General features: G+C 32.2%; 1 protein-coding gene and 1 pseudogene across 29 annotated transcripts in view; one reads left to right on the plus strand and one right to left on the minus strand.

The window, feature by feature from the left end:
- PICALM (phosphatidylinositol binding clathrin assembly protein) overlaps positions 1–14,326 on the minus strand; it is a 90,733-nt gene that overhangs the window by 49,418 nt on the left and 26,989 nt on the right. For all 29 annotated transcript variants that reach the window (XM_011363251.2, XM_011363260.2, XM_011363258.2 and 26 more), the window contains exons 2-5: positions 13,084–13,226; positions 9,449–9,524; positions 5,825–5,927; positions 190–283 (exon numbers count right to left, since the gene is read on the minus strand). In XM_011363251.2, coding sequence (XP_011361553.1) covers positions 190–283; positions 5,825–5,927; positions 9,449–9,524; positions 13,084–13,226 — 416 coding nt within the window. The remainder of the gene's footprint in view (positions 1–189; positions 284–5,824; positions 5,928–9,448; positions 9,525–13,083; positions 13,227–14,326) is intronic.
- On the plus strand, positions 6,145–6,263 carry LOC111742011 (annotated as a pseudogene).

Consider the following 14,326-nt stretch of genomic DNA (forward strand, 5'->3'; position numbering starts at 1 on the left):
TTTATATAAGGACTGAGCATCCATGAATTTTGGTATCTGCTGGGGGTCCTGGAACCAAGCCCCCCTGGATACTGAAAGGATAGCATATAGTTCAAGAGTCTACGAAAACCTGAAAATAAAATCTGATCAATTATAAGAATATAATTTTTAAAATGTTAAAGTACAAAAGCATTTGTGCAATCAACTTACATTAAAATCAAGAAGGGCATCCATTTGATTCTGAATAATTGGTACAGTTTTTAGAAGTTTTTCTGTGTTCATTGTCCTCATAACTCCATCAGCCCTGTTTTATTTTTAAAAGAAACAATTGAGGTTGTTATTAAATCTACATTTTGAACTGCCACTTGGATCTCTATATAAACAGAGAACAAGTTGCTATGAAACATCACATATTTTTAAGCCATTATTGAACCTGAAACCTCAAGCATATCATATAAAAAAAAAAAGGAAATTTTATGTCTAACATCAAAATGCTCATTTAAAATGAGGTGGGGAGAAGAAGGAAGGAAGGAAGGAAGGAAGGAAGGAAGGAAGGAAGGAAGGAAGGAAGGAAGGAAGGAAGGAAGGAAGGAAGGAAGGAAGGAAGGAAGGAAGGACGGAAGGAAGGAAGGACGGACAGGACAAAAGAAAGAAAAGATATAAAACATGACACACAAAAATCGAAGCTTACATTATACTGCCAGGTTTATAGTATACTTTTCAGATGAGGGAATCATCTGATCCTCAAATCACTCCGGTGTAAAGGGCAATTTTACAGATTTTTTTTTTTAAATTACATGTTAAAAAAAACATTTGCCTAACTAACATCACTAAACAGTTAGGACTTGATGGAGCCAGCAGTTGACCTCAAGTCTTGGTGAGCACTGATTTAAGGTATTTTATTCATTACTCAAATAGAGATGGCTTGTAAACATTTCATTTAATTCTCACAACAATCCTAATAACTAAAATTATTTTATTATAAAATAAAGGACAATTTTACCAAGTCATTCTAATCTGGTCATTAAAATAAATGATACTTAAGAGAAATGTTTTCAATAAAAAGACTCCTTGGATTCAAAACCAAGGATATAGAAAGGCCAACTGCATATTTACTGGGAAAAAAAAACACAAAACAAAAAACTCACATATAAGTGGACCTGCACAGTTCAAACCCATGTTGTTCAAGGGTATAAGTAAAAAGTAATTTAACTGGGTAATAATTAATTTTGATTTTTGAATGGTCTATATCTTTATTACAAATTATAGTTGTTGTTGTCTCCACCTCACTACTTTTATACCAAGATATATTCCTAATGAATCAAAAATTTAAATATAAAATACTGAATCCATAAATATATCCAATGAAATCATTAATAGGTAATTAATCATTCTGGTGTAGAAAAGCCCACTCTGACTTTGCTTAAAGGACAAAAACCATAAAAATAAAGATAATAATTTTGATCACAAAATATTTTAAACTTTTAATAATGTTTAAAAAACAGGCAAAAATATTTGTAACCCATGATAATTTATTCTCCTAACACACAAAGCTTATTTGTGTTTCCCATGTGCTAAGTATTACATACATTTCATTTAATTTTCACAACAATCTTAATAGATAAGTGCTATTCATGGCTTCCTAACTGTGCCACAGCATACTACTATGGTACAAATGGGCTGTATATGTGCCAACGCATTCTTCCCTAATCCTCCGGCCTCAAGTAGTCTTCCATTTAACCCACTGTCCTGTACAAACAGTATCAGTTTGTGTGCAACAAATGTAAAAAAAGTTAGTAAGCTGATGGACATGTAATAAAAGATCCTAGTTTTAAGAAATATGCACAGAAGTGTTAAGGGTATAAACTATAAGAAAGCATTAGTTATGTAATCCCCTCTCAAATGGTTCAGGAAAAAAGTACACACACACATATACAAAGAATAATTAGGCAAATGTGACAAAATGTTAAAAACTGGTAAATCTGAGTAAATTCTAAAGGAGTTATCTATATTATTCTTACAGTATTTCTGGAAGTGAAATTACTTCAAAACAAAGTTATTTTTAAAAAGCCAGAAAGCTGACTGAAATATCTTTATTAAAGTCCCTCATCTAACTGGAGTGAAGCTAGAATTCAAATCCAGATTGACCTGACTAAACAGCCTGTGAGCTCTTAACACTATTCAACACATCAGAAAAGAATTTAAAAACCCAACAAAGAAGTGGGCAAAGGACATTGAAAGAGGCTCAACATCACCATTTATTGCATTATTCAAACAACCAGTATGAAATGAACACCTAATAAGATACAATTTCATGAGAATGGAAGAATACAGTAAAAGAGGTATTTATTACTGTATTTAAGTCAATAATGTGGTACAACCTTTATAAAGAACAATTTGGTGTTTTCCATTAAAATGTTAAATGTGTATGTATATCCTTGACTTATCAATTCTAAGAATTTATTCTACAAGAAACTTCACTTAAGAATGCAATCATACGCAAAAGGATAGTCAATGCATTCCTTTATAAGATAAAAAATAAGTTAAATATACATCTAGAACATAATTCTATAGCCATTCAAAAGTAGATAGATCTATGTGTACAGACATTGAAAATGTCTAAAATATATAGTAGGGGAGGAAAGCAGTCTTAAAATAATGTCTAAATATTAAATATTATATAATATTAATTTGACTATATTAGATAATTATATATTATTTATCTTTTTAAAAATTATTTATTTTAATTAGTTTCAAGTATACAGTACATTGGTTAGACATCTACATAGTTCATAAAACAATCCCTATTGCTCCCTCCCTCCCCTGACCCTCCACTTAGCCAACGTATTAATGTTAACTACATTCCCTATGCCATGCTCCCCACGACCATCCATCAACTACTAATTTGTACTTCTTTAACCTTTCGCCCCATTCTCCCAGCCCTCCAAATCCCCTTCCCCTCTGCCTATCACCAAACTGTCCACTGTATTTGTGAATAACTATATACTATTAAATATTGTACCATATTAATGTAATATAGTATTAAATAAAAATTTATGTAATTTTCTATGTACCTCCATACATTCATTTCTATTTACACATAGAAAAAAGATTAGATACACTAAAATGTTAACATTTCCTACAAGCTGCCTGAACTTTTAAAAAGTTTATTACTTTTGTAAGCATAAAAAATTACCCTAATAAATAATATTTTACTATTTGCTACGCAAGTTCTCTCTAAAACTGAATCGTCAACTGAGATTTTTGCCATGATATAATAAATTTTAATTGCTGTCATGCCTTCAACTTAAACCTTACATCCTATATATTTTTTATTTATACAATTTGATACACATACACATAGATATATATATCTGTGTTTCTATAATGTCAATTTTGTGCTTTTTCTTGGTTCCACTCAATTATGGCTCCTCAAAGCTTTGATTTACTTTCTTTTTCCTTAGCATTAAATGAGAGTAATTTCTTTTAAATCAATACTAATTATATTGTGCATAATCAAAGGCTGTTCTCATCCAAATAATGAAAATTTGCTCTATTAAATACAGAAATGCAGCAACTCTCCTCAACCTCAAAACTAACCCTTCAGATTAGAAAAAATAGAAATATAGTCAATATTACTGTAATGGCCATGTATAGTGCCAGATAAGTACTACAGTAATCTGGGGGATTATTTCATAAATTAATGGCTAACCTCTGTATTGTATACCTTAAACTATTATAAAATAAATAAAAAGTAAATAAAAAGGTTTCCATTTTTGAATTCTATTAATCTGAAATCTAAAAATATCCTGAAGGTCAGTTTTACTGAATATATTCGACAGTGAAGTATAATATAAGCTCAACTGGAAAACGGTTTATTTGACAGGATATTGGGGTTAAGAATCAGACTTCTAAATATGAACTCCTCAACTATAATCTTCTAAAGTACCTAAATATATGTAACAAAATCTGTGAAATTTAATTTTGGTAAATTCCAAGCTAATCACCTCCTGATTAATTTGGAAGAGTGTACATGGAACATTTAAGTTCATCTTTAAAATTTCTTGAATAACTAAGAGGCTATGTCTACATTTATATTATATTGTCCATTTCATTTTAGAGATTTAACATTTAAAGAGAACAATTTAAAGAAATATTAATTGCTTACATCTTTGGGATCTTTGAGCAGCAGGGAAACTTAGAAAGGCATTCACCAGAATATTTCTGCAGAAGCCAGATTTCCCTCAGGGCAGGATTTCACAGCCACAAGGGTCATCAGTGCCCCTTTAGAATGTCTTTAGTGACTTTTTCCTGAAGTCTCATCATATATCCTAAGAAAAATCCATATACCAGGTGCTATCAGGTATAAAAGCACTGATTACATCATTTTTGTGTGATTAGTTCATGTGCCAAGGAGACTATTATTTCGGGCACAGCAAAAAACAAATTCATCTTCTGAAGCCATTGTTAAAAAGAACTTTAAATACAAAACAGCACTGAAAGTAAAAATGAAAAACAGAAAGACATCCCATGTATAAGGACTAGAAATAATATGTTAAGATTGCAATACTCTCCCAAAATGATCTACAGATTTAATGCAATCCCTCAAAATCTTAGATGCCTTTTCTGAAGAAATTGATAAGATGATCCTAAAATTCATATGGAAATACATGCAAGGGACCCAAAATAGCCAAAACAGTCTTAAAAAAATAATAGAGCTGGAAAACTCACATTCTAAATTTCAAAACTTACTACAAAGCAACAGTAATCAATACCAACAGAACAGAATTGAGAATAGAAATAAATCTTTACATTTATGATCAATTAATTTTCAACAAGGATGCCAAGACCATTCAATCAGGAAATAAGACTTTGAAACAAATGGTGCTGGGATAACCGGATATCCACATACAAAAGAATGAATCTGGACCGAGACCCCACACCATATACAAAAATTAATTCAAAACCTAAATGTTAAGAGCTAAAACTACAAAACTCTTAGAAAAAATTTAGGAGTAAATTTTTATGACCTTAGATTAAGCAACGTTTCCTTAGACATGATGCCAAAAATGGTTTGGTAGTTCCTTAAGAAGCTAAACAAGAGAGTTACCATATGACCCAGCAATTCCACTCCTAGGTACCCACCCCTGAGAACTGAAAAGAATCCACACAAAACGTGTACACTAATGCTCAAAGCAGCACTACTCCTAAGAGCCGAACAGCAGAAATCACTCAAATGTCCATCAGCTGATAAACAAAATATAGTATAATCCACACAAGAGAATATTATTCAGCCATAAAAATAAATAAAATATTAATACATGCTACAATAAGGATATTACAACTTGAATACATTATGCTAAGCGAAAAAAGCAAGACACAATAGGCTACATATTATTTGATTCCATTTATATGAAATATCCAGAATAGGTATACCCATAGAGACAGAAAATAGATTTGCGGTTGCCAGGGTTTAGAAGATGAGGAAAATGGAAAGTAACTGTTAACGAGTTTGGGGATTCTTTCTGGAGTGATGAAAAGTTGTAAGATTTGATAGTAGTGATGTTACATAACTCTGTAAATGTCCTAAAAACCATTTTATACGTTAAAAGGGTGAATTTTATGTTGTGTGAACGCTATCTTAATAAAGCTGTAATAAAATTAAAAAGAGCTTTAAAAAACCTAGTGCAAAAAGTATCTGATGTACTTCTTCAAAGAAAATTGAAGTTCAGTCTTTTAAAACTGGCCTGAAATTCCAGATAATTCATAATCTAATAATTTATATGGTTTATATTTTAAAATATTCAAATCCACTATATAGCAAGAAAAAAAAAGTTTAACTCACCCTCTTTTCACTTTTGTGAAATCAAATGCAACTTGTCTGTATGAAACTGCTTTTTCATTTAGATATCTACTATACCGCCTAATAAATGTAGACATATCATATCCTGTAAGAAAAAAATATTAAAAGTTTTCATAAATTATTAAAATCCCAATTTGCTTAGAAAACCAACTCATTTCATCCAATGGCCATAATGTCTTGATATACCAATTCAATTTAGTGATGTAAATTAAGTGACTAATGAATAATATATTCTAATATCTATAAGACTTCACATTTTTTAAGTCGGGTATGTCATATGTGGCTTTGAAAAATCTTTCTGAGTCTACAGCCACGCCACCCTGAAAAAGCCTGATCCCGTCTGATCTCGGAAGCTAAGCAGGGTTGGGTCTGGTTAGTACTTGGATGGGAGACCACTTAGGAAGAACAGGTGCTGTAGGTGTAAAAAATAAAAAAATAAGGTCCTTGCAATCTGTGAGGTCAACCAAGGGTTGCCTCGCCTATTAAAAAAAACAACAACGACAACAACAAAAAAGAAAAACCTTTCTGAGAATTTCATGACAATAATATATATATATTTTTTTTTTTTTGACTTCTGATCAACATTTGTCTTCTGTTCACCAGGAATTAAAAAAACATGTTCTCTTACACTACTTGATGATAACTCAAATTTAACATCCCATGGAACAACCCCAACTCCAAAAATCATTAAGCAATTTTATAATTTTCACACTTAAGAAATTTTTAGTTGTATATTATTTAGAACAACTGCAATTATGTGTATCAACCTTATAAAAAGTACAGAAAATTACTGCATAGTACAATGAAATGGCAATATACAAGTTTAAGGCATAACAATAAAACAATATGTTTTCAATAAAACTTTCTAAGTAAATATCTAAATAATTCTACGATTTTGTTTCATCATAATATCTGACGAGGAAACAGGGTAAAATGGGTCAAATTGGTGGTGACAGAAAGAAATCTAACTGTGGGAGTTGAACACACAATGCAATATATATGCTGCCTCATTGTTAAATTGAACATGTGAAACTTACTGGATTTTGTTAACCAATGTCACCATAAAAAAAAAGTCATGAGATCTGTAAATGTTAGTAACATAAAATCTAATCAACATTATAAAAGGAAAAAAACTTTTATTTTAGTTACTGCCTGGCTCAAGGAAGTCTATAAGGTTTTGCTCCTCATTGAAAAGCCAGGTCAATTTTATTCTGGCTTATCTTCATCTAACAAATTTAACTTTACTTAATGATTTGTTACTTCAAAAAGAGAACACCACAACGATCTAAAAAGAAAATGTAAAGTGACTGGATTTAACATAATCACCAATTCATTTATTCAGCATATATTTCGTCAGGGCCTACTAAGTGCCACTAGAGAAAAATCAATGAACAAAACAGAAAAAAAAAATCATTGCCCCCATATATTCTCATAGCTACTGATATATTCAATAAGGTGGTACAGATTCACATTCCTCAGCTCTTTAGTTCACACTGCTCCCTCTAATTGACTCTAGTCCATCTTCTCTGATGAGAGAAATACCTCATCCTTCAAGGCTCAATCTCTGAAATTTTCCCTGAACTCTTTATGCTCCCACATTATTCTTACTTTACTACAACTCATAGCTATTCAGTGTGCACAGTATCTAGACCAGCAGCTTATTTATATTTATATACACCCAGTACATATTTAATAAAATACAGCAGACTCCACCGAACAAGACATAAGCAAACAAAATTACTTTTCAAAAATATCATTGAATTATAAGCTTTTAATTATTGTTTCAGTCCTATCTTTATCACTTTAGAATGTGAACTTTAAATAAAAGACCTAAAAACTGTTCTCTACATAAAAGAAATGAAAATCTTAAAACCTTACCACTAAATGTGCTGAACTTCTATCTTAAGAAAGTGGAAAATGAGTAGCTAATAAAGAACCAAAAACTCACTTGGACATATGTATATACTCTACTATAGAGAACAGTGGTTTGCATATTGTTTTCCACAGACCCTTAGCTAAAATGAACTGAATAAGAAGAGAAGCAGAAATAAACAGATGAGCAGGCAGTTTCTCCCAAGTCCCTGAAAACAGAGCAGTTCCAGTTTCATCTGTCATATATCTAGAACCACAATTTGAAAAAGGATTTCACTGCTTAGTTTTTTTTTCCTTACCTACTTAGAACGCTTTATATCCCATTAAAGTAAAAACAATCTTAAAACAACTGATCCTATGTATAGATTACTATTCTTCCAAAATCTCTGGAAAATAGGGTATTTGATTCACCCTAATTAATACTTTTATCCGCCAAAAGTAAACAAATATTGAACTGGACAGTCCTTACCCCAAACATAGCTGTTCACTAAATTCCACTGATTTTATCTCCATAAGAACCACAATTCAGGCTCTCATTAACTCTCCACTAGATGACAGAATGATGACCAGAACAGTCTCAATGTCTTCAAGACTTTATCCACTCTAATTCAACCTGCACTAAGCTATGATGCTTTCTTTTTAACACACATTTTCTCTCCCCTCATGTCTCAAGTCAAAAAACTTTGATGGTTTCTCATTGCATTATAAAATCCCAACTCTATCAAATTCATCTGTGCCTGATTTTGGCCCCAAGCAGCTTCTTGGGGGCTATCTGTCATTATATGTTCTCCAGCACATCATCCATACATTCTATTCACACTCATTTGCTCTATAAATCCTAAATACCCCATATTCCTTCATATCTGTGTATATCTGTATACCTCTGTTTAAGTCAACTTACATCCTCGTCCATCTTTCAAAGCTCAGCACCAATCTTACCTTCTCTAAAGACATTTCCCAAATGGAGCCTTACTGTTGAATATTCCCAAGTCATCTGGTATGTCCTTTATGAGGCTCTTCCTAGAGATGACATTTTATAATGCTAACAACCTAGTTCTGGAACTAAGTACAACAGTTCTCATTAAGACAGAATGTGCATGGAGGGCTACAATGCCAGATTACAGTAATTTCAAGTTACTAAACTGAAAGTAAAATAAGACAAAAAAAGCAAGTGTATCAATAAGCAATTCATCTAAAATAAAAAACTACTTACCTTTGCTACTAAAATGTATAATATTCCCAACTACACTTCTTGGAACAAAGCATAAAATAATAACAACAACAACAATGAAAGCAGATACTTACATAGAGTTTCCTGTATGCCAGGCATTGTTTTAAGCACTTTACATTTATTAACTAGATTAAGCCTCATGACAACCCTGTAGAGTAGATGCTATCGTTATTCCTGATTTTACAGATGCAGAGATGAAGTAACTTGCTCAACTTCATGCAGCTGGTTAGTGGCAGAGATGGGATTCAAACTCAGGCAGTCCAGTTCCAGAATCCAGGCCCTCAAACTACTACTACCCTTACACTGTTTTTCAAAGAGCTTTGGGTGTCAACTAGAAAGTGGATCCCAATCATCACGTTAGAAGAGTTTTTTCTTCCCTACAACTGTCACAAAAATATGAGATTCCTTTCCACAGCATATGTTCTAAAAGACACGGTTCAATTCTGCTATAATCATCATATGGGGTCACTCTTGATTTTCTATAATGAATAAATTGTCTTTACCTTGTAATCCACTTTTATCCAAAAAATTGCTCAAGTTAAACAACGTGTTTCTTGAAGCCAAATACTGAATAAAACGCTGGAAAAAAAAATAATTATGTCAAATTAAGGTACCATCATCTAACAAACTAATTTCAGAATTAGTGGGAAATGTTGTGGTTAACACATTCCATTAAGCTTATCTAGTTTAAATTTCTCATCCTCGGTCCGCTTTACTAGTTACCAAACCTAAAAATGTATTTTTCACTAGTTTATGAGAATTTACTAAAACCTAATGCCCACAGCTATAGTATTAAAGTCAAAATAAAAAGAAATACGCACTTTTAAACTGAACACAGTAATTCTGCCTTTACTGCAGCATATTAGGACATGCTAGTCATACTAGTCATACTCGGGTGGCATCTGACTTTAAAAAAAATACTTATAATCATACACAAGAACATTACAGACATCTTCTTACCCACAGCCCAGATTAAACACATTACCATGTTTACTTTAGATCTTACAGAATCAAAACATTATACACTTTACTGAAGACACAACACCTTCAATCTCTCTCTCTCCCTCCCTCTTCAGAGGCAATCACTTTCTGAAGTAGGTCTATATCGCTCCCACGTTTTTATAATTTTACTACTAATTTAAGTATTTATAAACGGTATATAATTTTTCTATTTTAAATTTACAGAAATGTCATGCTGTACTTATTCTTTTCCAATGTGCTTTTAAACAACTTTTTCCTAAGAATTATTTAATATATATAGATCTAGTTCATTCAATTAAAATGGTGTTCTAGCATTTCAATGAACTATAATATAGTGTATCAACTTCTTTATGGATATTTAAGTTCTTTCCAATTTCACTATTATTAACAATGTTTAATTGACATCTGTACTCTGTCTCCATATGCAAACACACAAGAGTTTCTCATACTCTACATTTAAGATTGAATTGTCGGGTCAAATGTATATAGAAGTTTATCTTTTCAAAATACTGTCAAAACACTCTCCAAAGTGCTTGCCTTAGAACACTATCTTTACTTCCCTTTACATACAACCTCTAAAACAGAGAGCTATTTCAATTGCACTTTTTTTTCAAGTATGCATAAGGTTACTACCAATTAGGATGTACACTACCATTCCCCTGACCAAATCTTGTTGATCTGAAATCACCCTAAACTAACAAACCAGGATTTTTAAAAACTATTTGTAAATCAAAGACTCACCTTTCATTATTTATCCTAAAACAATCTGTTCAAAAAGACAATATTAGACCTTGATTTTCTTAGTTTTGATAATTCTTTGGTGTGGGGGCCTGTCCTGTACATTGTAACATGTTTAGAAGCATCCCTGGCCTCTACCTACTAGGTGCCAGTAGCATTCTCTCAAGTTGTGACAAATGTCCCCTGGAGTGTGTATGTGTAGTGTGTATGGAGGGATCACTTTCCTCCCCTGCTCCATTTGAGAACCACTATTCCATGGTATTGCCATCACCACAACACAGTGAAATCCTATGCATACTTTCTCAGAGACTAGTAACAACTGTCAATGCAAAAACCTGAGAGTTACATAAACTAACAGAATGAGCAGAGCACTGGATTTGTTTTAAGCTGCTTAAGGGAAACCAAACACGAATTTATCTAAAAATTACAACGAAATTCTATTTTTCTTCTCCTGTCAAGGAATGGCAGTAAACTTCCTGTTTCCTTGCCTTTATCCAGGTTTTGTTTCTATTATTATTACCATATTTACAGCCTCTGAAAGCCACCATTTTTGCCTCTTCATCTGGCACTGTAGTTAGTTATATTTGTGGCTTTTTCTTTTTAAATAAACTACAGGTGAACAACATGGGGATTAGGGGTGCCAGCCCCACACACAGTAAAAAGTCCACATATAACTTTTGGCTACCTCAAAACTTAAATACTAATAGCCTACTGTTGACTGGAAGCCTTACCAATAACATAAACAATCACATAACACTATTTTGTATGTTATATGTATCATACACTGATTCTTAAAGTAAAACAGAGAAAACTCAATGTTATTTAAAAAAATCATAAGGAAAATGTTTACAGTATTTATTGAAAAAAAATTCACGGATGAGCAGACTCACGAAGTACAAGCCCATTTTGTTCAAGGGTCAACTATACATTTTTTTAAAAAAGTGAAAAATACATATAAGCCTGATATTTTTTGGAATAAATGATCATGATCTGAAATAAACACATTTTTGATAAAAGTAGAAATACTTATCCTAATTAAGATCAAAATATTTCAAGTTATATTGAAACTAGTATATCCAAACATTTCTGTTGGCTCTGTATACTGATTATAATGAATTAGCAACCAAGTGTATAAAATATGTCCTAAATATGGTCATGCTTTTTGCTTAAGTAATTATATTTCAGGTAACGCTTCTAGGAATAATTTTTAAAACTTGAAAACTACAAATAAAATCATTCGATGTGGTGCTGTGACACAATAATTAGAAAACTAAATTTTCAGTATGGAGAATGGTTTAAAAAGTCATGGAATATATGAACAGTTATATAATAACTAAAGATGATAAATAAAAAGAATATAAAGCATGGAGATGCTTATGGTGTGATTCATTAAGAAGCTAAATATTTTACTGAAATTACGATAATAGCTATAAAAAATACTTATGGACAAGGACCAAAAGGGAACACCAAAATGTGCAAACAGATCTTGTTGCATGCAATGATAAAGTTGTGAGTAAATTCCTGTTTTAATTCTGAACTTTAATGATGCTCTGTTGGTATGTGTCAAAGGTAACAGAAGAGTTTCATGACTGAAAAGCCCAAAATAATGAGTAAAGTAAAAGACGAATGTCAGAAAGTCATTATGCCCAAAAGACTAATGCCAGTGACTAAAGTCCTTCCTAATCTCTATGGGAGCTATCTCCCAGCAACCAGTGGGTTACATTTTTCTAAGGCACATACCAGTGTAGAATTATCAAATTCCTTTCAATGTTCTTTTAATATAATTTTAAAAGTTCCTTTTAATATCATTTACAAGTATACTGGACAGAGAAAATCGTTTAAGGTAAAAATTCAGAAATGAGGTGCTAGGCTATCATGGAAAACAAGATGCTTCTCTCCAAACATTAAACTGCAAAAGCTTATGCACCTTATTTGTTCCCCTTTTGGGCAAAGAAGACTTCAGATACATCTCTCTACTGAAGAAAGGCATTCTTTAGTCAGTCCCTGTAGCCATTATACCCTTGAATAAGGCAAAGTGCTTCCACAGACAACTATATGAGATCAGAAAGAACTCTGGTTGGTCTATAGTAAAAACTGGATATAGACAAACATACAGTCCATATTCAAAACCTGCAAAACCCAGGGCTGCTTACAGAACCCACCTCTAGGCATTAATCTTTGCTTCTCGATCCCATTATTGAAGCCTTCTGTGCTCTACCCCGCTTTCTGTTTTCTGGTTTACAGGCTATCTTTACTCAAATTCTACAGTCTACAATTATATTTCTCCCAAGGCACCTTGTCCTTTTTAACTATATGACTCAACTGTTGATGCCATTCCTGAAGTCTCAGGGGCAGAAGCTGGGATAATCAGTTAACACACCAGTCAAACATACACTTGTTAACCAAAATTTCTGCTTACCTCATTTCCATACACCATCAAATGATGAGTTGTAATGAGAGATTTGAATACCACCACCCAACTACTGTTAGTAGTTCTTTCAAATAAACTGTCTGCCAACTGTGGGATGTTCACGTTCATCTCATTTGTGCACTGAATTAAGTCTGCAATAAAGAAAAAGATTAAATTACTCTCTGGCTTTAATTCATTCTTAATCCCAGATTTGTATACTAATAGATGAAAGATCTAACAGAGTGGAACAACAGGTAGTATGAAGAAGTTGTTTAAAATCTCTCATAACAACCCCTGAGACTACTATGACCTACCTGAGAAGTAAACAGGGTGTTGATTAGGATCACATAAATGATCAATAACAACAGAAAGTAAATCGAACTCCCTCAAGGAGTAACTGATCCTCAAGTATTTTTTTTACTCTAAGCCTTCAGAATTACAACTCGTACTATCCACCCCTACCTTTTAAAAAACTTTTAAAAAAATCATACCTATGGAAGCATGAACAAGCTGAAGGTCAAACTACCTTTATTAACATCTCTCCTGGAATGCTGTGTTTGCACTAATAGGAAGATAATAGATATGTGATATCTGAGAGAGTGGGATCTCAGTTTGTTTATTTAAAATAATTCTCATTCTTTCCTCCCTTTAGTCTTACTGAGTTATCTTGAATATCAGTTGATAGCGACTAGCTGACATTGAAAAACAAAACTGAAAATGGACAGGTTTCTTACTGCAATAAATTTCAGGTTTCTTACTGTAATAAATTTCCAAATAAGAAATGATGCAGAAACTATTCAATATCACCTTGAAAAAGTTAAAAGAATATAAGTTCCGATTTTATATTTCAATCTGGAAAGAATTACAATAAAATAGTCTAATATACAATTGTTTTAGCACCAAAACTAAAAAAAAAAGCTCTTAAATAGACCACAAAGTTTCACCTCCAATCTGCTTAAGAGATTATTATTGGCAAATTCAAAGAAAATACAAAATATAGTCCAATTAGAGAACAGAGAAGAAAATCAAGAAATGAGTTGTTTTATTTTCAAAATACGTATAAAACAAGTACAAATATCTTAGTTGTAACTACCATAAAAGGAAAAATATTAAAGTTATTCATGACTCATTAGCAGTTTGTCCAGTTTTAATCTTTAGTTCATAATGATTAAATATGAATTCAAGTGACCTAATTTGGCCTTGATTGCTACCAAGAAACATTAATGTAACTATGACCATTTACCTGCTTATA

Source organism: Pteropus vampyrus, unplaced genomic scaffold (assembly GCF_000151845.1).
Source record: "Pteropus vampyrus isolate Shadow unplaced genomic scaffold, Pvam_2.0 Scaffold84, whole genome shotgun sequence".
Lineage (NCBI taxonomy): Eukaryota > Metazoa > Chordata > Mammalia > Chiroptera > Pteropodidae > Pteropus > Pteropus vampyrus.